This window comes from Stenella coeruleoalba (genome assembly GCF_951394435.1).
Source record: "Stenella coeruleoalba genome assembly, chromosome: 14".
Taxonomy (NCBI): Eukaryota; Metazoa; Chordata; class Mammalia; order Artiodactyla; family Delphinidae; genus Stenella; species Stenella coeruleoalba.
The window spans coordinates 61,506,843-61,529,167 of record NC_137160.1 but is presented as its reverse complement, the minus strand read 5'-3'; the positions used below and the strand labels follow the sequence as shown (position 1 = coordinate 61,529,167).

Genomic DNA, 22,325 nt, shown 5'->3' with positions numbered 1-22,325 from the left:
AGAATGTTCCATGTGCAGTTGGAAAAAATGTGTATTCTGCTGCTTTTGGATGGAATGCTCTATCAATATCAATCAAGTCAAGTTGGTCTAATGTGTTATTTAAGGCCTGTGTTTTCTTATTGATTTTCTGTCTGGATGAGTTGGCCGTTGATGTAAGTGGGGTATTATGGTCCCCCACTACTATTGTGTTACTGACACTTTCTCCTTTTATGTCTGTTAATATTTGCCTTATATATTGAGGTGCTCCTATTTTGGTTGCCTATATGTTTACAATTGTTATATTTTCTTACGTAGCATCCCTCTTTGTCTCTTGTAACAGTCTTCAATTTAAAGCCTATTTTGTCTGATGTAAGTATTGTTACTCTCGCTTTCTTTTGATTTCCATTTGCGTGGAACACCTTTTTCCATCCCCTCATTTTCAGTCTGTATGAATTTCTAGATCTGAAGTGAGTCTCTTGTAGGTAGCATATATATGGGTCTTGTTTTTGTATCCATTTAGCCAGTCTGTGTCTCTTGGTTGGAGGATTTAGTCCATTTACATTCAATGTAGTTATCAGTACATATGTTCTTACTGCCATTGTTTTTGTTTGTTTGTTTTTGTTTGTGCAGCATGTGGGATCTTAGTTCCTCGGCCAGGGATTGAACCCATGTCCCCCGAGGTAGAAGCACATAGTCTTAACCACTGGACCACCAGGGAAGTCCCATTAATTATTTTGGATTTGTTTTTGTAGGTCTTTTTTTTCCCTCTTTCTTTCCTTTGTTCTGTTGTGATTTGATGACTATCTTTAGTATTATGTCTGGATTCCTTTTTCTGTGTGTTTATCTATTACAGATTTTTGGCTTGTGGTTACCATGAGGTTTTGGTATGGCAGTATTTATATGTACATGATTATCTTAAGTTGCTGATCTCTTAATTTCCAATGCATTTTAAGTACCCTGCATTTGTACTCTCCTCCCCTCACAATTACTGTTTTTGATATCATATTTTACATCTAATTGTTTTTGTTATCCCTTAACTGCTTATTGTGGATATGGATAATTTTACTACTTTTGTCTTTTAACCTCCCTTCTAGCTTTGTGTGTGGATGATTTCCTACCTTTACTGTATGTTTGTCTTTACTGGTGAGCTTTTTCATTCTGCAACTTACTTGTTTCTAGCTGTGGCCTTTTATTTTTCACCTAGAGAACTTCCTTTAACATTTGTTGTAAAACTGGTGTGGCGGTGCTGAATTCTTTTAGCTTTTGCTTGTCTGTAAAATTTTTGATTTCTCCATCAAATATGAATGAGAGCCTTGCTGGGTAGAGTATTCTTGGTTGTAGGTTTTTCCCTGTTATCACTTTAAATATATTGTGCCAGTCCCTTCTGGCCTGCAGAGTTTCTGCTGAAAAGTCAGCTGATAGCCTTATGGGAGCTGCTTTGTGTGTTATTTGCTGCTTTTCATATTCTATCTTTTATAAATTTTGTCATTTTGACTACCGTGTGTCTTGGTGTGTTCCTCTTTCCTGATCTTGGGTAACTCTTTCCTTTCCCAGGTTAGGGAGGTTTTCAGCTATTATCTCTTCATGTATTTTCTCAGGCCCTTTCTCCCTCTCTTCTCCTTCTGGGACCCCTACTAGTGCACTTGATATTGTCCCAGAGGTCTCAAATTGTCCCCATTTCTTTTCATTTTTACTTTTTTGTGTTCAGTGGCAGTGATTTCTGCTACTCTGTCTTCTAGCTCATTGATACGTTCTTCTGAATCATTTAGTCTACTATTGATTCCTTCTCGTGTATTTTTCATTTCAGTTACTGTATTCTTCATCTCTGGTTGTTCTGTTTTCTAATTCTTTGTGAAAAACTTCTCACTTCTCGCTCTGTGCATCCATTCCCCTCCAGAGTTCTTTTGATCATCTCTACTCTGAACTCTTTCTCGGGTAGATTACCTATCTCCACTTCACTTAGTTCTTCTTCTGGGGTTTTATCTTTTTCCTTCGTCTGGAACATAATCTTCTGCCGCATCATTTTGTCTAAGTTGCTATTTGTATTTTTATGTATGTGGTAGGTTGGTTACATTTCTTGACCTTGGAGAAGTGGCCTTTGGTAGGTGTCCCAGCACTGGCACCTGCAGGCTGTTTGGTGGGGCCAGGTCTTGGCACTAATGATCCAAGATGTCAGCCACCAGCCTCAGTAGTGTTCACACAGCTGAAAGTTCCCCACTATGTCTGCCCCCAGTGTCTGTCTCCAGGGTGAGCTGCAGCCACCCCCCACCTTTCCAGGAGACTCTTCAAGACTTGCAGGTAGGTCTGGCCCAGGCTCCTATCAAATTACTGCTTTCACCCTGGGTCCCAGTATGCATGAGGTTTTGTGTGCACCCTTTAAGAGTGAAGTCTCTTATTTCCCCAGTCCTGTGGGTCTCCTCCAGTTAAGCCCTGCTGGCCTTCAAAGCCAAATGCTCTGGGGGCTCATCTTGCTGGTGCTGGACCTCCAGACTGGGGAGCCTGACGTGGGGCTCAGAACTCTCATTGCTGTAGGAGAACCTCTGCAATATAATTATTTTCCAGGTGTGTGTTGCCCACCCAAGGGAGGGGTATGGAATTTTGATTATATCATGTGTATGCCTCTCCTGGCTTGTTGGGGTTGTTTTAGAAGACCTTTTCTGGTAGGTTCCAGTCTTTTTCGTCAATGGTTGTTCTGCAGATAGTTGTGATTTTGGCATGCTCGTCAGAGGAGGTGAGCTCAGGGTCTTTCTACTCCACTATATTGGCTGTCAAATCTTTCATTGACTTTAATTTTAAAGAATTCTCAAGTCTCAAGCTTAGCATCAATATTTTGTATTATGAAAAATATTACCTCTCTGATTGCTTTGTCTTTTTTTTTTTTCACCACACAGCATAGCACACAGGATCTTAATTCCCCGACCAGGGATTGAACCTGTACCCCCCTGCAGTGGAAACATGGGAGTCTTAACCACTGGACCACCAGGGAAGTCCCTGATTCCTTTGTCATAGCACCTGAACAAATATTTGAAAATTAGTACTCATATTACAGTGATGATAATGACCAAAATGCACACCCTGGTAGTAGTCCCTGAAAGAGTCTTCCTATTCCAGATAGCAATCAGAAAACATAAGTTTTGAAGTGGGTCATTCCTCTTTACATACATTCTGTAACCAAGTAACCTTCAGAATGATTCTATTTATTTGGGTTTCACTTTTTCCGGGGTGTTAATATATACATAGCAGGAGCTACTGGCCATTACACATATATCTCCTTTTTTGCTAAAACAAAATTTAAAGCTATTTTATTTTCTCGTATTATTCTTGTTAAAGAATGTAGTGCCTTCTGCTGGGAGGCTACGTCTTGAATTGTCTCATTTGCCATTACTATTCCTCAAGTAAGAGAAAGGTTTCACAGTTACAAGAGGAGACCTTATGACCATAAGGTGGAAGCTGCTAGCAGATAATGTTTTGAGAACAGCTGGTGGTATCCTTGATTCTGATACAATTCAGAAAATTTAAGGGATAATACAGGAACACATCTGAAACCACGTCCACAACAGACACCCAGCTCCATTTGGATGCCTGAACCATGGTTATTCTATTTTTTTAAATGCATTATTTCATTTAATGGTTAAAGCGGATGTATGATTTATGTTTAATAGGCCATAAACAGACTGTTTTGATTAGCCTAAAATTCAAGTTAAATCATGTGTATGCCAGAATGACATCCCCCTACCTCAATATGTGAGAATTTCCTCCATCATTTTCCCCTTTTGATTGCAAATCTATAGAAAGCATTGATGATCAAAATATTTTTCCCTCGATGCCAGGGTGGTAGTTGCCTGCCCTGTGATGCCCAGGGTGGTAGTTGCCTACCCTGGTTATCCTGTCCTTCAGTGCAAGGCCTACTTTTGTGTGTACACACATTTGCCTAGTTGTCCACATTGGGGGAAAACTGACAGTAAACAAGCTCAGAGCTAGATTAATGGGGAAGCATTTTATAGGCTATACATTTTATCAATTATACTGAATTGTCTCATAAACATTGTACATGTGCTTCTAACAACAGACTTAAAACAAGTAGTGATACATGTCATGATTAGTTATACTCTGTGACAACTTTACTAGAGAATTTTCTTTCCATTTTGATAGGGAGACAGACATTTGGTAAACAGTTTTATGAGGTCATTTGGGTTTCTATTATAATTCTTTAATTTCTTACCGAGTTCAGCTATATGATCTAAAAGTTATCAGAAACCTGTACTTGTCCAAAAGTGCTTTCTATGAATCGTCTTGAAGATGAAGCATTTTTGCAAAAGCATCAGAGTGAAACAATAACTCTCCATGGATGAAAAAAGACTTAAAAAGGCACAGGGAAAGATCTGATTAAAATGCAATTGGAGGGCTTCCCTGGTGGCGCAGTGGTTGAGAATCTGCCTGCCAATGCAGGGGACCCGGGTTCGAGCCCTGGTCTGGGAAGATCCCACATGCCACGGAACAGCTAAGCCTGTGTGCCACAACTGCTGAGCCTGTGCTCTGGAGCCCGTGAGCCACAACTACTGAGACCACGTGCTGCAACTACTGAAGCCTGCGTGCCTGGGGCCTGTGTTCCACAACAAGAGAAGCCACAGCAATGAGAAGCCCACACACCGCAACGAAGAGTAGCCCTGCTCTCCACAACTAGAGAAAGCCTGCGTGCAGCAATGAACACCCAACCCAGCCAAAAATAAATAAAATAAATAAATTAAAAAAAAAATGCAATTGGACAAACTTAACCAAGTTGATATACAGCATTTTAAGATAATAGCTAAAATTGACTGATAACAGAATATCAGGACATATTCAAATTTTAGGAACTTCATATAATTTCTAGAACACTTACACTAATGACATTTATCCATACAGTATAACCTAAGAATGTTCATCACCACTCATTTGCGAATGCCTCTCATGTAATTTAATATACCAAATAATTCTAATTAGTTTAATATTTCTCACTGAGATGCTTTACGGTCCCTTTGAAACATCCCAAAGTTAGCCAGAGAAAGAAAAACCTATGAAGCTTACAATATGTCATCAAAAGCAGCTCAATATTGCAGGAATACTTTATTCTCTTAACAGAGAAAATCAAACTCCAGTTTGTACCAGCCTACTTTTAGTAACAAAATTTATTTACTTAATTAAATTGAATCTAATCTTAGCCAATGTTGACCATGAACAAAACTCTTTCCTTAAGGTTCCTTTTCCACAAACATTCTATCACTTTCTGTATCCATATTAGTTTGTCCCTTATTTTCTTTCTCATCCAGAAACAACCAGCTCTAGGATAAAATTACTCTTTTTTTCACTTAACAAAATATTTCCATTCTTTATACCTTCTCTCATTGACAACATATATACTACTTTCTTTACATATTGTAAAGCTTCCCTTACTATCTTTAGTAGTTTAATTGCATATATATTGTAATTTTTAAGTTTTAAAAACCTTATTCTCTAGCAAAAACCAAGAAGCAAGCAATTGTGAACTGTTTCTTACATCAGCATTTCCTCACTGGCACATTTAATGAAAACATTCCATAACCTTTAAAAACATACATTTTCTCATAGCATAATTTCTTTCTTTTAACATGGTCCAAGACGTTTGTCTAATAAACATATGTTTTTAGCTTTTCTCTCATAAGAAGATAGGCAAACTTAGACTTGCCTAGCAATCAATATTCCAGTATTTTATCTTAATTAAAAATGATCTAGACATTCAATGAATTCTCATAATTTACCTTAATTTAGTAAAATTCTAGAATTTCAAGTTACCAACCTCTGGAGAAATGAAAGCGTAATTATTCCTAAAGAGTTCACCTAAAAGCTTCTATCCCATTTATCTCTATTTCAGAGCTTATGAAAATATCATCATACCAAGTTAATTTTTTTGCTGACAAATTTTACAGCAGATATAATATGAACTTATTTGGCTTCTATTAAATCTAGGTATGATAAAAGTATTATATTTAATATTGATGACTCTAAAGACATTTCTGTATTAATTAAACCAACAAACTGTAACTTTAATGCCAGATATTAATTTAATATTGAATATTCCCCAGATCACATGAGAGTTTCTGTTGTATTTCTGAGAATTTATATAAGCACTTAATTTCCTTTAAGCAAATTAAATAGAGCTCATTCATAGATTCATTTTTACATGAAGACAGAATCAGAGATCTCATAGCTTTATTTTAAAACTTAGTCATGAATCAGACATTATAAAACTCATTAGTTTATAAATAACAGTTGGAGTAAGTTTACTCACTTGAATTTTAAGCCTCTTTTCCCTTTTTTCCTTTCAGTTTCAGGTTCTACTGATTAACCCAAGGCTGTAGTCTCAGGCATTGTGGACTGTGTTTGCATTCCAAGGACATGATAAGAGTTATAACTTAAAGCTTCCTCCTAGGAATACTTTTGTTCTCTCAGGGTCAGAATTTTGAAAAAATATTTTATCAAGCCAGTTTTCTCTGAGTAAAAAAAGAACCAGTTTTGGAATTTTTCTCAAGTCTAAAGAATATTGTGGCCACACAGTGTTGGAAAAATCATTTTCTTTCTATCTCTTTGTAGGAGCATAACTAAAGCTCTCCCAGTTTTGCAATTTGCAATTACATCCCAGGGGACTATGAGATGGAATAGAGCTCCGATTCCTCCCCCCCCCCTTTTTTCTCATTTTGTGGATATTTCCAGAAACACATCAGAACCCGGCAGAGTGTTGGCTGGTGGCCTTTCAGGGTTGTAGTTCCCTAGCATGAGAATGGAAAGTTTCTTATCTGGAATTCCAGACAGGGGTGCAGATCAGCCTTGGTCTAACAGGGAGTTTTCCAATTACCACTCAGGCAGTGCTGGATGGCTGAGGGACTCCTCGACCCAGAAGGGGAAATCCAATTAAAGTGGCACTCCACTTAAAACCAGATGACCAAGTTTTACGTCTCCCCTCCACACAGCCCCCGCCAAAAGGAAAATTCCAAGCAAGGCAACCCAGTAGGGAAGAATACCATGGTGTAGTCACATAGGAAGTTCTGCCACTTACCAGAGAGGTCTCACAGACCAAACCAGATCAGGACCAGAGCCTTGTTTCCATCACCATGGAATCAAAACTGCCATGGGCCAGGAATGTCCAGTCAGTGCAAGCACTTGGGACTGCGCCTTAGAAAAAAGTGCTCAGGCAGCTGCTGGACAGGATCCATGAACTGCCAATGGCCAGGGGCCAGTGTGCCATTGGCAAGATGCCCACTTGGGATGGAAGGCCCACCTGGGTCACCAAAATTGTTTTCCAGCCAAACTTGGGTTTGCTCGCCCAACATGCAGCAAAGCCAACCTACTGACACTGGGTTGTGGTGAAGGAAAGTACAGCATTTATTGCAAGGCACCCAGCATGGGGCTAAGCAAGGAGAATGGGTAGCTTGTGACCAAAAGACCCAAACTCCCTGATGTCCTTCAGGCAAGGGTTTTTAAAGGCAAGGTGAGGGAGAGGGTCATGGGTGCCATATCAGCCTGTGGACATTTGTCTGATTCGGTGGGTGATGAGGTAACAGGGTGGTATTTCAGCAGTTAACATCATCAACCTTCTGATTCTAACCGCTCTAGGGGTCTATGTGCTTGTGGTCAACATGCAGTTAACTTCTCCACCTGGTGAGGATTTAGTATCTGCAAAACAACTCAGGATATAGTTCAGGATATTACTTATAGCCCTTGCGGAGGAACTAAAGGTCCTTGAGTTCATTTAATGGCTAAATTATCATTACTTTGACTTGCTTGACTGTTTTCATTTGTTTCTGCATTTTCTCACTTCCCTGATTAAATTTGCTCTTTGGAAATTGGGGAAGGCCTAGGAGGCTAAAGCTTTTCTACAAACAAGAGGCAGGGGACATGGGAGGGTGGGGTCTGTCACCACAAAGGTCCTGCAGGGTCTTGCTTGGTTTCAAGCACTTTTCTATATCAGGTACTGTGCAAAGCACCCTCAGCCACAACTCTGATACTCAACTGTAAGCAGGTGCTATGCATACCCTCTTTTACATCTGAAAAACAGGAATAGCAAGGTGGTCATTTGCCCAAGGTCAAACCACTAGCCCAGCATCACACCTGAGGTCACCACTTCCGATGCTGTGCTCACGACCCTGCTGTGTTTCCACCTGCTTTTCCCACCAAGGGCTATGATTCTGAATCCAGTCCTCATGTCACCAAGCACCCAGTGAATGCCCAGGGCTGTGCGTGCAAAGTAAACATCTCATCTTGGCTCCTGGTCAAATACATGTGTAAATAGTTCGAAAAAATCCAAAGCAATATAAATGTCTAGGTATTTGTAGTAAGCTGTGAGCTGGTGTCAGTCAAGAACACCTTCATGGAAGTAGATTTCAAGGTGGGCTCAGAGGAGGGAGGGGACCCAATATGCCCCAAAGTGTGGTCTGATGACACCTGAATCAAAATCATCTGGGCCAATGCCTAGACCTTGGTTTTGATTCCAGTGAGAGTGGGCATAGAGGGAACTTACCTCAACATAATAAACGCCATTTACAACAAACCCAGAGCTAACATCATTCTCAACAGTGAAAAGCTGAAAGCATTCCCTCCAAGATCAGGAATAAGACAAGGCTGTCCACTGTCGTGACTTTTATTCAATATACTAGTGGAAGTCCTAGCCACGGCAGTCAGAGAAGAAAAAGAAATAAAAGGGATCCAAACGGGAAAAGAAGTAAAACTGTCACTGTTTGCAGATGACATAATACTATACATAGAAAATCCTAAAGATGCTACCAGAAAACTACTAGAGCTCATCAGTGAATTCAGTAAAGTTGCAGGATACAAAATTAATACACAGAAATCTCTTGCATTCCTACATACTAACAGCAAAAGATCAGAAAGAGAAATTAAGGAAACAATCCCATTTACCATCACGTCAACAAGAATAAAATAGCAATAGGGACTTCCCTGGTGGTCCAGTGGTAAAGAATCTGCCTTACAGTGCAGGGGACTTGGGTTCCATCCCTGGTCGGGAAAATTGGATCCCACATGCCGCAGGGCAACTAAGCCCACATGCCACAACTACTGAGCTTGCGCACCTCAACTAGAGCCTGCATGCCGCAAACTACAGAGCCCACACGTTCTGGAGCCTGCGCACCACAACTAGAGAAGAGAAAACCCACATGCCACAACTAGAGAGAACCCCGTGCACCACAATGAAGAGCCCGCGTGCCACAATGAAAGATCCCGCATGCCACAACGAAGACCCAATGCAGCCAAAAATAAAAATAAATAAATAATAGATCCTAAAAAATATATATATATATATATATATATATATATATATATATATATATGTAGGAGTAAACATACCTGAGAAGACAAAAGACCTTTACTCTGAAAACTATAAGATGCTGATGAAAGAAATTGAAGATCACACAAATAGATGGAAAGATATACCATGTTCTTGATTGGAAGAATCAATATTATCAAAATGACTATACTACCCAAAGCAATCTACAGATTCAGAGCAATCCCTATCAAATTACCAATGGCGGACTTCCCTGGTAGTCCAGTGGTTAAGGCTCCACACTTCCAATGCAGGGGGCACAGATTTTATCCCTTGTCAGGGAACTAAGATCCCACATGCCGTCGGGCACAGCCAGAAAAAAAATTACCAAAGGCATTTTTCGCAGAACTAGAACAAAAAATTTTTAAATTTGTATGGAAACACAAAAGACCCTGAATAGCCAAAGCAATCCTGAGAAAGAAAAATGGAGCTGGAGGAATCAGGCTCCCTGACTTCAGACTATACTACAAAGCTACAGTCATCAAAACAGTATGGTACTGGTGCAAAAACAGAAAGATAGATCAATGGAACAGGATAGAAAGCCCAAAAATAAACCTATGCACCTATGGTCAATTTATCTATGACAGAGGAGGCAAGAACATACAGTGGAGAAAAGACAGTCTCTTCAATAAATGGTGCTGGGAAAACTGAACAGCTACATGTAAAAGAATGAAATTAGAACACTCTCTAACACCATACACAAAAATAAACTCAGAATGGATCAAAGACCTAAATGTAAGTCTGGACATTATAAAACTCCTAGAGGAAAACATAGGCAGAACACTCTTTGACATAAATTGCAGCAATGTCTTCTTTGATCCACCTTGTAGAAGTAATGAAAATAAAAACAAAAATAAACAAATGGGACCTAATTAAACTTGAAAGCTTTTGCACAGCACAAACAAAATGAAAAGACAACCCACAGAATGGTGTTGCCAACCCCATTTGCCAACAAAGTGACCAACAAAGTATTAATCTCCAAAATATACAAACAGCTCATGCAGCTCTATATCAAAAAAAAAAAAAAAAGAAACCAAACAACACGATCACAAATGGGCAGAAGATCTAAATAGACATTTCTCCAAAGAAGACAAAGAAATGGCCAAAAAACACATAAAAAGACATCAACATCACTAATTATTAGAGGAATGCAAATCAAAACTACAATGAGGTATCACTTTTGTCAGAATGGCCATCATCAAAAAGTCTACAAACAGTAAATGCTAGAGAGGGTGTGGAGAAAGGGAACCCTTGTACACTGTTGTGGGGAATGTGAGTTGTTACAACCAATATGGAGAACAGTATGGAGCTTCCTTAAACTAAAAACAGAGTTACCATATGATCCAACGATCCCACTCCTGGGCATATATCCGGAGAAAGTCATAATTCAAAAAGATACATGCACCCCAATGTTCACTGCAGCACTATTTACAATGGCCTAGACATGGATGCAACCTAAATGTCCATCGTCTCAAATTCCTCAGGTTTCGTACTTGGGAAATGGAAGGAGCACTGATTAGAAAGCAGGGAGAGGAAAGCAGTTTGGTGGAAGAGACCAAATTTAGTTTTATTTATGTTGATTGAAAGATACGGTGGAATTTCTAAGAAAGGGGTTGGCTTTACAGAAACTTTTTCTGTAAAAGGCCAGACGGTAAATATTTCAGCCTTCGTGGGCCTCTTAGGTCTCTGTTACATACGCTCCTGAGTGGAGGGGTTTATTTACAACCCTTAAAGATACAAAAACCATTCCCACCTCATGGGCTGTGGTTTGCCAACTCCTGCCCTAAGCAAACTGTCCTATAACAGCTGAAAACACAAGCATAGAACGTGATGAGAAGTCAAGGCCAGAAATCCAATTCACTACTGAGTCAGTGTCCATTCATTTCTTACTGCCTGCCTCTTTCACTGTTGATAGTTAACTCTTACTAGTGATTATAAAAGTTTTTTTAAAAAACAAAACATACCATTGTTAAAAAAAAAAAGTATGTTCCATCAGTGAAGCCCAGTGTTCCCAATTCCAGCCCCACCAGTGGTCCCCTCAAGGGACTCTGCAGCCCAGCGACAGGCCAGCACAGGCAGAAACAGCGCTGTTGACCGGGAGCCATGAGGCCTTCACCTCACTTTCTGGTTGGATACTTTGAGGTAGGTCCCAGTGTCCACACTTTACAGACAGGAACAAAGCTCAGAGGTCACGTGGTCTGCCCGGTTCACTCGCGCACGCCTTTAGCCCCACAGTGGGCTGGCAAAGTGCTCTCTCCCTAGCCGCCAGAGTCACCAGAACAACCCTGCCTCTCCTTTGGATACTGAAGTTGTAACAGAACCTGTGAAAATCTGTTCTTAATATATGGGCATTCACTAAGGCCTAGCCATAAGTGGAGGTCCGCTAGGGAAGACTACTCTGGAAGAAAATGGAACTTGTAACAGACACCCGGCAGGTAACTCCTACATCAAAGCACCCCGTTACTTAACATGAGGACAGAAATGCTGGCGCAGTTACCCACTCTTACAAAGCCAAAAGGCACTGGCTCAAATCAGAGACACTTGCAACGGTTGGTTCTAATGCCAAATGGGCAGAAGACTCTTCAAAGGATATTCAGCACCATTGCTTTTCCTACAAGAAGAGAAGCCTCTGATCCCAGAGCCCCTGGCACTGCTTCTACAGTAACAGCGAGGCAGGGCCACCCGACCAGGAGGCTGGCGCCTACACAGACCACGGGATGGCCTGGGGCCCAGCTTCCGGAAAATACTCTCGGTTTCTCTTGAACATCAGCCCAGTAACTTCTGGTTTATCTGCATATTTGACACAGTAACTAGTGCATTTCAACTTTATTCCTACCAGACTTCAGGGCCACAATAACAGGGATGTAACACAGGAAACTGAGGAAAGGCAGCAGAATTCTGGATTTCTTTCTATGCTTTTGGCAAAAAAATAAACCTTACACAAGTAATACATTGTCAAAATAAATACCTCCTCCTGATACACATTTCTCTAAAACACTAAACTGGTTGGTTTGGTTAAACATAAAAATGTATCCCATTTCATGTTCAGAAACTAAAATGAAATAAGGATGCTTTCTTTATGTTACTGTATATATATAATTAAAAACACATGTCCGTAATTAAATCTAAGGTCTGTGGTCAGTGGGAGATAATGAAGTCTGACAAATTAAGTGATGTTTGTAGAACACGAGACTTGAGTACGGGCAGGTCGGCGGAGGTTGGGCAGAGGCCACGCCCAGCCCCTGACGGAGCACAGGGCTCCTGGGGCACGGAGCGCCAGGCCTGGTCTGAGCAGTCACAGCTGGACCTGGCAGGAGCCCCGGGGCTGACGGCCTGGAATGTGTCATGTTAACAAGCTCCAAGGCCAACCTCAGGCTCTCACATTTAAAACCTGCTCCCGCCCTCTGACAGGTCATCCTTCCTGAGAATCCGAGGCAAATATCCACCCAGCAAACCTGCGGATCAGCACCCACAAGAACTTTCCATTTGAATGTGGGAGGTTACAGAGTGTGAGAAAGCCATTCCTTTTTCACCCTGATACTTTGGTTTCTAGGAAAGGGATATCAAAAGTTTAACTTCTTAAACAAAAAATCTTTCCACCAAAAAAAGAAAGGTAAAGGTGAACGACAGGCCCGAATGTAGCAAATTCAGCCCCTTTCCAGAGTCCTTCTCCTCAGTGTCCCCAGGCACGCATGCAGTAACCACGAATGTTCCCTCAGACACACATGTAGAGCGTGTGTGTACAGCCCCGGCTGTCAACTTGCTGCCCGGACTCTGTGTCTCCTGTCCTGGGTGCAGGGAACCACAAGGCCAGGTGCCAGTGGTGCTTCAAGCCCTGGCGCAGGCGGGGGCTGCCAGCCCCTCCAGCTCTGAGTTCACGCAGCCGATAACCCACTCCAAGGCCTTGTGACCCGGCTGAGAGAATAGCAGTGAGGATCCTCCCGGGGAAGAAGGCCTCGGTCAGGTCCCACCGTGCTTACCTTCTCCAGCCTCCTGCCTAGGTCATCTCAGGAGAGGGGCCGCCCCTGGGTGCTGGGGGTACCTTCTGAAGGTCAGTGCAACAGCAGTGTTGACAGATACTCATTAAGAAACACTAGCAGAGAGTATTTCTCAAATTAGAAATCAAGGTTAAGTTTCACACGGCCATCCACACAGCTTCGTGTATTCTGTCAGACAACATTTGCTACTGTACTAATGGTGAATTCCAAATACAAATAAATATTGAATCCACTTCCAGACCAAACTGAAAGTTACAAAGCCAAACACTTTTGCACTAAACAAATTTTGAAGATAATCACTACTGCTTTCTTAATGACTAACACCCCCCAAGAAAAAAATGTATTGATAATGGAAAACATAGGAGAATAAAAACCCAGCACATGCATGTGCTTATTTTTACCCAACTTCAGTCTACCAGAAAATTAAAGAGTCCAAATAACTGACATTTACAACTGTCCTTGCCCTAAAAATGCAATCTTCCTCCAAAACTACGCAGGGAATTTCTGCACACCATAGCCATTGTAGAAGACTCACAAGAATCCACCCTTTCTGGCACTTTTATCTCCACTTCAAAAATGTGGTTTGCACAGACTCACAGATACAGAAAACTAGAGGTTACCAGTGGGGAGAGGGAAGGGGCGCGATAGGGGTGGGGGATTAAGAGGAACAATCTACTACGTATAAAATAGAGAAGCAATAAGGATATATGGTACAGCATAGGGAATATACTCAATATTTTATAATAACTATAAATGGAATATAACCATTAAAAATTGTGAATCACTATGTAGTACACCTGAAACTTATATAAAATACTGTAAATCAACTATACTGCAATAAAAATGTATGTATATACATATATTTTTTAAAACCATGGTTTCCAAAATGACAAATATTCATGTCTCCCTCTAGAACAGAACTCCCTACATGACAAGTTTAGACCATTACCTCTATGAGATTATACAGAGTTACCTAGAGGTCATGGAACAAGAGGTTCACTGCAAAAGAGTCACCCAGTGTAGAGGGCAATGCTTCGCGCTGACTGTGTCAGAGTAAAGCCCCCAACACAGACAGACACAGAGGAAAGCTCCCTTCACACTCATCTCTATAGACAGGAGGGAAGCAAGGACAGGATGCCATAATGAACAGGAAAGATTTAGAAATCTAGAATACAGTTTGCCAAGACAAAAACTAGTGGAAAAGTTGGAAGGTTTGTCAATTTTGTTAATCTTTTCAACAAAACAACTCTGGTTTAATAATTCTATTACTTTCCTATTCTCTGTTTCCTACTCAGCTTACAAGTATTTTGTTAAGGATTTTTGCATCAATATTCTTAAAGGATATCAGTATGTAGTTTTATTTTCTGGGGGTGTCTTTGCCTAATTTTAGTATCAGGCTAATACCGGTCTCTCAGAATGTTAGGATGTATTCCCTCCTCTGTTTTTTTGGAAAAGTTTGTGAAGGATTGTTAATTCTTCTTTAATGTTTGGACTTTTCTTTGTTGGGAGGCTTTTAATTACTGATTCAATCTCTACGTGTTACAGGCCTGTTGAGATTTTCTGTTTCTTCCTGAATCAGTTTTGGTAAGTTGTGTGTTTCTAGAAATTTGTCCATCTCACTTAGGTTATCTCATTTGTTCTGGTATAATCGTTCATAGTACAGGCATAACTTGGAGATATGGCAGGTTCAATTCCAGACCATGAAAATAAAGCGAATATCACAATAAAGCGAGTCACAAGAAATTTTTGGTTTCCCAGTGTATATAAAGTTAATTTTATACTATACTGTAGTATATTAAGTATGCAATACCATTATATCTAAAAATATATATACATACTTTAATTTAAAAATACTTTATTGCTAAAAAATGCTAATTATCTGAGCCTTCAGCATGTTGTAGTAGTGACATCAAAGATCACAGATAACAGACCCCGTAACAAATATAATGAAAAAGTTTGAAATATTTCAAGAATTACCAAACCATGACACAGAGACATGATGTGAGCAAATGCTATTGGAAAAATGGTGCCAACAGACTTGCTTGAGGCAGAGGTGCCATAAACCTTCAATTTGTAAAAATAAAATGCAGTATCTGCAAAGTGCAGTAAAGTGAAATGCAATAAAATGAGGTATGCCTGTATTTTCTTATATCCTTTTACTTCTGTAAGGACTGTAGTAATGCCCCCACTTTCAATTCTGATTTTTTTATTTTGAATCCTCTTTTGTTCTTGGTCAGTCTAACTAAAGGTTTGTCAATTTTGTTAATCTTCTCAAAACAACTTTTGGTTTCAATAATTCTATATTTTCCTAGTTTCTATTTCATCTCCTCTCTAATCTTTATCATTTCTTTCCTTCTGCAAGCCATGGATTTAGCTTCTTCTTCACTTTCTATGTCCTTAAAGTCAGGTTAATGATTTGACAGCTTTCCTCTTTTTTTAACGTATGTGTTTGTAACTATGAATTTCCATCTGAGCACTGCTCTCACTGCATAAGTTTTAATATGTTGTTTTCATTTTCATTCATCCCATTTTATGATTTCACTTATAATTTCTTCTTTGACTCACTTGTTGTTAGATGTACATTTTTTAAATTCCACATTTGTGAATTTTCCAGTTTTCCTTAAGCTATTGATTTCTAACTTCATTTCTAACTTCATTATGATCACAAAAGATACTTTCTATGATTTCAGTCTTCTTAAATTTACTGACACTTGGTTTTTGGCCTAACATATGGTCTATCCTGGAGAATATTCCATGTGCTCTTGAGAAGAATGTGTATTCTGCTGTTATTGAGTGAAGTGTTCTATATGTTAGGTCAAGTTCGTTTACAGTGTACTTCAAATCCTCTATTTATTTACTGATCTTCTGTCTATCCAATAATGGACATTTTATCCATTATTGAAAGTGGACTATTGAAGTCTCTATCATAGAATTGTCTATTTCTCTCTTCTGCTAATGTTTGCTGCATATATTTGGGGGTTCTGTAGTGTGGTATATATATATCTTTCTTTGCCTTTTGTAACAATTTTTGCCTTAAAGTCCATTTTTTCTGATATTAGTGTGGCCACCCAGCTCAGCTCTCTTTTAGTTACCATTTTCATGGAATATCTTTTTCCATCATTTCACATTTAACCTATTTATCTCTTTGGCTTTAAAGTGAGTCTTTTATAGGCAGGATATATAGTAGGATCATGTTTTTTCATCCATTCTGCCAATCTCTGTCTTTTAATTGGTAAACTTAATCCAGTTACCTTTAAAGTAAATGTTAAAGATGTACTAACTTCTTACATTTTGCTATTTGTTTTCTATAAATTTCACAACTTTTGTTCCTGAATTCTTTCTTCACTGCTTCCTATTATGTTTGATTTTCTTCTAGTATAACATTTTGATTCCCCCTTTGTTTTATTTTTTATATAGTTTTTAGTTATTTTCTTACTGTGTATTCTGGTAATTATAATTTCATCTTAAATTCATAAAAATCTAGTTTGAATTGATACCAGTTTTAGCTTCAATAGTGTATTAGTCAGGGTTCTCCAGAGAAACAGAACCAATAGAATGTGTGTGTGTGTGTGTATACACATACACACACACACACACACACACACACACACATACACACAGGGATTTATTTTAAGGAATTGGCTGCTCTACTTTTGGAGGCTGCGAAGTCCAAAATCTGCAGGGTGGGTTAATCAAGATTCATTCTGCGCCCCACTTGTTGGTTTAGGTATTTGACTGGAATCCAGAGTTCTACAAAAGTTTATTCTGTCATATTTTTTCTTGCCAGTTTATTGACTGTTTCAGTGGGAGGACTGTTCATTGATTTGTTTCAGAAGTGGGAGCACCCACCTCTACCATTTTCCATGAAGTCACTATTTATGTATTTTTTTAACCTTTAATTTTGAAATTAATGTAGACTTACTGGAAGCTGCAAAGGTAGTACAGGAACAGCCAACGTCCCTCAGTAACGTTTTACATAATTGTAGTGCAGCATCAAAACCAGGAATTTAACACACATAGTGCAGCACAGAGAGCTTTAAAAAAGATCACTTCAAGCAAGGCTTAGCTGTATGAAATTTCACATCAGAGACAAAGAGATCCTGAAAGCTTTCAGAGAGAAAAAAAAAGCCACATACAGAGGCTCAGGAATTGGAGTGGAAAACGGTGGAGCAGTGCCTTCCAAATTCTGAAAGTATTTTTATCTACAGCTGTATGTCCAACCAAGCTTTGAGTGAAGAGTGGGAACAGAAGGCACATTTTCAGATGTGCCAAATCTTGGAAGCTACTATGGCATGTCCTTCCCCATCCTGTGGTAAGAAACAGAGAGAGGAAGGCAGGGAGGCCAGGAGACAAGGGCTCCAGGAGGGGAGACAGGCCGAGGAAATGGCCAGGAGGGATGACAGCCACACAGCTGCTGGTCAGAGAGAGCAAGACTGGCCTCCAGGAAGTACAGCACCAGAGAAATGAGAAAGGGGTGTGCTACCTACAGGGTCTGACCTTGGAAAAGGATGTCACAAGGTGCTGCAGAGAGCAGGTGAAGAGGTGAAGAGTGTGGGGGACTCAGCCAGAGACTTCTAAAAATAAGATTAAACAGATGAAGAGGATAAGACAGTTACTACCTTCAAGGAGAAAAAAGCTACGTAAGAAAGAAAATGTAGGAACTTCCCTGGTGGTCCAGTGGGTAAGAGTCCGTGCTCCCGATGCAGGGGGCCCAGGTTCAATCCCTGGTCAGGGAACTGGATCCCACATGCCGCAACTAAGAAGTCCTCATGCCACAACTAAAGATCCTGCGTGCCGCAGTGAAGATCCCACATGCCACAAATAAGACCCAGCGCAGCCAAAATAAATAAATAAATATATTTTTTTAAAAAGAAAGAAAATGTAATTACAGTACACTTTTTCACTTGGTTATGTATGTTAGGTTAGGTTAGGTTAGGTTACTATGTTATACATAGTTATGTATGTTTTAATTATGGAACCAATGTGCTTTTAACAATAAGTTACAATATAGCTACATTGGAGAAATGGGAGAGGGGAAGAAGATTTAAGAGAGAAAATAACCATCTACCATGGCAGGAAGTCAGCAGATAAAGTCTAAAATTGTTGAATCAAGAAATAGCAGAATATGCTTATTTATTTAGAAATCTAACAGTAAATGCCAAAACTATCAAAAGAGTGAACAGTCCCCTCAGAAGGGTAGAAGAGTGCTTTGCAGAAGAGGTAAGAGGGATTGTTTTTGTCATAAAACTTTTAACTCTATTTCACCTTACGCTATGTGCATAAAATATTCTCATAAAAATAAAAATGAATTTCATTTCATTTTGGATTGGAAGTACTATTATCAAAGAAAAAGCAGTACCTAAAAAAACCACAGTAGAATATAGTTCTACCCATCCTTTACGGAGAGCTTCTCTAAAGTTTTTATAATTTGAAACACACTAAAAGAGATACTACATTTTACTTTTGAAAATGAGAAAATTAGAACTCCCAGTGGGAGGTACCTTGATGCTAACAGGACAGCTGAGAGCTTGAAATTACAGCCCTTTTGCTGCGACCTCCTGACAGTGGCTGTGGGTGCCTGCGTGGTGAGGAGCAGTACAGGCTGTGGTCCGGCCGGGGGCCCCGGATGGCGGGACAGTCTAGTTGCAGCCCAAGGGCAGAGCATGCGGCTATCCCCACCAATTCTAACTGTCCCTGTGTTGCCCCGACTCTAGCGTGTGCAGATCCGTGACAGGGGTAAGACACGGACACACGTCAACTGCCTCTGAGGTGACAACTGGTGGCCAGATGTGTGTGAAGAGACCGGCAGTGGGACTGTGGATCAAGGGCGAGTGAGGGAAATGGGGTGTCCTCTGAAAAGAGACAAGCTCTTTAGTGAGACCCCGAGAGTCGGCAGGAGAGCTGGAGCTGAGGAAGGACAGATAAGGCCCCACAGCCGTCTGAGCAAACCCGACGCGGGTGGCAGAGCAGGTGCGTGGCTCAGCATGGAGTGGGCAGAGCGGCGGCCCGGCCTCCTCCCAGCAGGTCTGCTCCCCGGGCCTCGCTCCACGGGCGCCACCACCAGCTGGGCCTCCTGCCCTGTGTGATCATGACCGACAAGGCTGGCGGAGGCTGTGGCCCAGCAGCTCCCGCCTATCCCAACCCAGCCAGGACCGCACTCCAGACTTGCTTCTTCCTTCTTCTCTTCCTTTTCCTGCTTTTTGATGGTTTTTTTTGGTGAGGCATCTGATTAAAAATTGAGGCAGTTTAGCTCTAGTTTATGAGGAAACAGAATGTGACAGAGTCCACAACTCAAAGTGACAGCATCACATACACACCACACACACTCCACACACACCATCAAACACACACATGCACATGCACAAGCAGGACGCCCACAAGGTGGGCAGGCTGTCTGCATGAGGTCACCCTAGTGGTTCATCCAAGGAAGAAGGTCGTGATCCTGAGTTCAAGGTAAAGGTCCTGGCAAACTTAAGCATCACTGGCTTAAACAAAATCAACAGGAAGTTCTTAAAGGAGCCTGAGCCACGGGGCTCACGTCTGTTGACAGAGGCGCTGAGTGTGCACACATGCTACAGACAGACTGACCGACTGACCGACCGACGGTGGGAAGCAGGGCCCAGAGCAGCACAGCTCGGAAAGCCAAGAGTGAGAGGAGGTTCAAGGAAGGAGTAAGGAGTAAGGATTCCCTGAACAGAGGGAAGCAGAAGTACAGAGACGACTGCTGACCACACGAGTGTCAAATCCGCTCTGACACCCCAGCCACTTGGCCTAGGAAACCAAGGAGTGTTTGTGAAGCTCATGGAAATGCTGCAGATGGCTTCGGCCACAAAAAGCTACTGGCCAGTGAGGATGCACAGCTGGCAGCATGAGGGGAGGAGGGCTGCCTTCTCACCACAGCACTGACGCCCAGGCCTGGGGCACCTTCACAGGAACGTGGGTAGGTATTCTAGTCTTGCCCCCAATGAAAACTGCCCCCATAAGATCAGCCCTTCACACTGTCTGGACCTGCTCGTGAGAGCCTTCCTGCTGAGGACACACCAGTCCCAGGACACATGACCATGTGCTGAGAACAGCTTGAAGGAGAAGCTGAACTGCCCTCAGAGACGAGATAACAAACCTGAACATAAATCCTGCCACAAAACGAGTTGGTGCATTCAGAGGAGGATGAACCCAGTTAGGTTCTTCACTACACGGCTGGAGACCCCCATGCAGCTGTGTCTTGCAGACCCCCTCCCAGCACGCAGGCCATGCACACGGTGAGCGGGCACCAGATCCTCCCCAGGTTCAAGAATCCTGTAGTTACCGCCGCTCAGCACAAGGGGCGCTGCAGGCCTCGTTAGCTCAGGGCGCGTTCAGCATTTTCAATTATCCACTCAATAGCAGCCCACCCCTGGAGCAACACAGAAAGATTTCAACGTGGTGTCAGAAGTCCTGCCTGTCTCACTGCAGACAGCAGGCTATGCAGGTCACATAAATGCACAGGGACAGCCCCGCAGCTCTGCAGCAAATGCAGCCAAGACGTTCTGCAGGCAGCTTCTCAGCCCCAGAAATAAGGTGGCACCTGTTCTGCCTGAAATTGCCGCACCAGCTTGAGCTATGCTGAGTCCGCAACCTTCATGAGTGCCGTTACCTACTGAGGGCAGTGATGGGAGCATGGCCCCTCAGCCTCCTCCGTGAGTCACCCCTAACTTCTAGCTCCTGAACTGCATGCGGGGCCACCCGCCTCTCCACCTCCATCTCCCCCTCCGGTTCCCCCTCTGGCTTCTCCTCCATCTTCAGGCCACTGGCTGCCCCGGCATCCCCCAAACGTGTCTGGGATGCTGTCGGATGGCAACCACAGCTGGGGCAGCCGTGATTCTCCACAGGCCTCCAAAACAGCAACCCCCAAATAAAGTGAAATAAAAGACCTTGATCTGGCCTCACTGAGTTTCCCCTGACTTTTCTCATAAAGGGCTGAGGTGAATGGTCTCACCCAGTGCTGCCTTCCTCCCAAAATATTCTTCAGCAAACACTCAGGCCTGCCCTAAGCCAGACCCCAGACACACAGAGTGAGTTGGTCAGGTTCTGTCCCCAGGGCTCGCAGAGTGGACGTGATGCGTGCTGCTCTGGGCAGGGGGCCTCCCCAACTTCCTTGAACTGAGCTGAGCTACTGCTGACCTTCCTCAAATCTGGATTTTTCTAAAAATAGGGCAGACTGGCTCTGTATTAGTGACTAGACCAATGAGCCTAAACGCAAGAATAAATGGCTCTTGGCCAAGCCGTGACCTGAGCGTGTAGGAAGGGAAGGACGGCTTAGGTGCCATCCCACTGGTCCCAGAATGAAGAATCTCTTCTGACCAAAAAGAACGAGAGAGAGAAGGGGAGAGGGGAGAGTCGGGGTGGCGGCAGAAGGAGGATGGCAAGGGGAGCTGGGCAAACAGCCAGGCCCTGCTCTGGCACCCAGCACTGCCTGGGATGTGCCTCCCAAACACCCAAGCTCTTCCTGCCAACCCCACTGGAGAGGCCAGGGCTGACAGCCTCCTGGTCATCCCTCCCCCACTCCCTCCACAAGGCTCGCTCCCAAATCCCACCAGCGCGAGAGGCAAAGGGAAACCCTGCACACGGAGAAGCTCAGCCAGAGCCACTCAATGCCGATTAAATATGAAACTGCTGAAAATCCCGAGTGTCCTGCCTGCCCACGCCAATACCTGTCCTGGAGGTGTGGGGTGTGTCTTGTTAACTGAGCCCAGATGGTTTGGCTCCTGAAAGGGGTGGCTGCCTTGCTGGCCTGTGTTCCCCCAGGCCTGGAGCCGTCCCCACCTGCCCACGGTCAGTAGGACCCCCGCTCATCGGGACCCCGAACAGCTAGAGATGGTACCTTCTTTGCGTTGGACGATATCGTGTTGGCCATCAAACTCTCCAGATAGCTGCCGAGGCTGATCCCCTTCACGGTGATGACGGCTTCTTGGGTGAGCACGGTCCTGCAGGAGAGCGAGAAGTGAAGGGTCTGAGCA

At 42.3% G+C, this 22,325-nt stretch overlaps 1 protein-coding gene across 16 annotated transcripts in view; it reads right to left on the bottom strand.

Moving 5' to 3' along the window:
* PRELID3A (PRELI domain containing 3A) overlaps nucleotides 1–22,325 on the bottom strand; it is a 101,081-nt gene that overhangs the window by 35,796 nt on the left and 42,960 nt on the right. For 11 of the 16 annotated variants that reach the window (XR_013831444.1, XR_013831445.1, XM_079943545.1 and 8 more), the window contains exon 5: nucleotides 22,190–22,292. Coding sequence is in view for 14 of the 16 variants with exons in the window: in XM_079943545.1 (XP_079799671.1) it covers nucleotides 22,190–22,292 (103 nt within the window). In the remaining 2 variants the exon portion in view is untranslated. Of the gene's footprint in view, nucleotides 1–18,832; nucleotides 19,555–19,985; nucleotides 20,723–22,189; nucleotides 22,293–22,325 lie in introns of those variants that run through there. The other 5 variants (XM_079943544.1, XM_079943537.1, XM_079943540.1 and 2 more) reach the window with 3 other exon arrangements.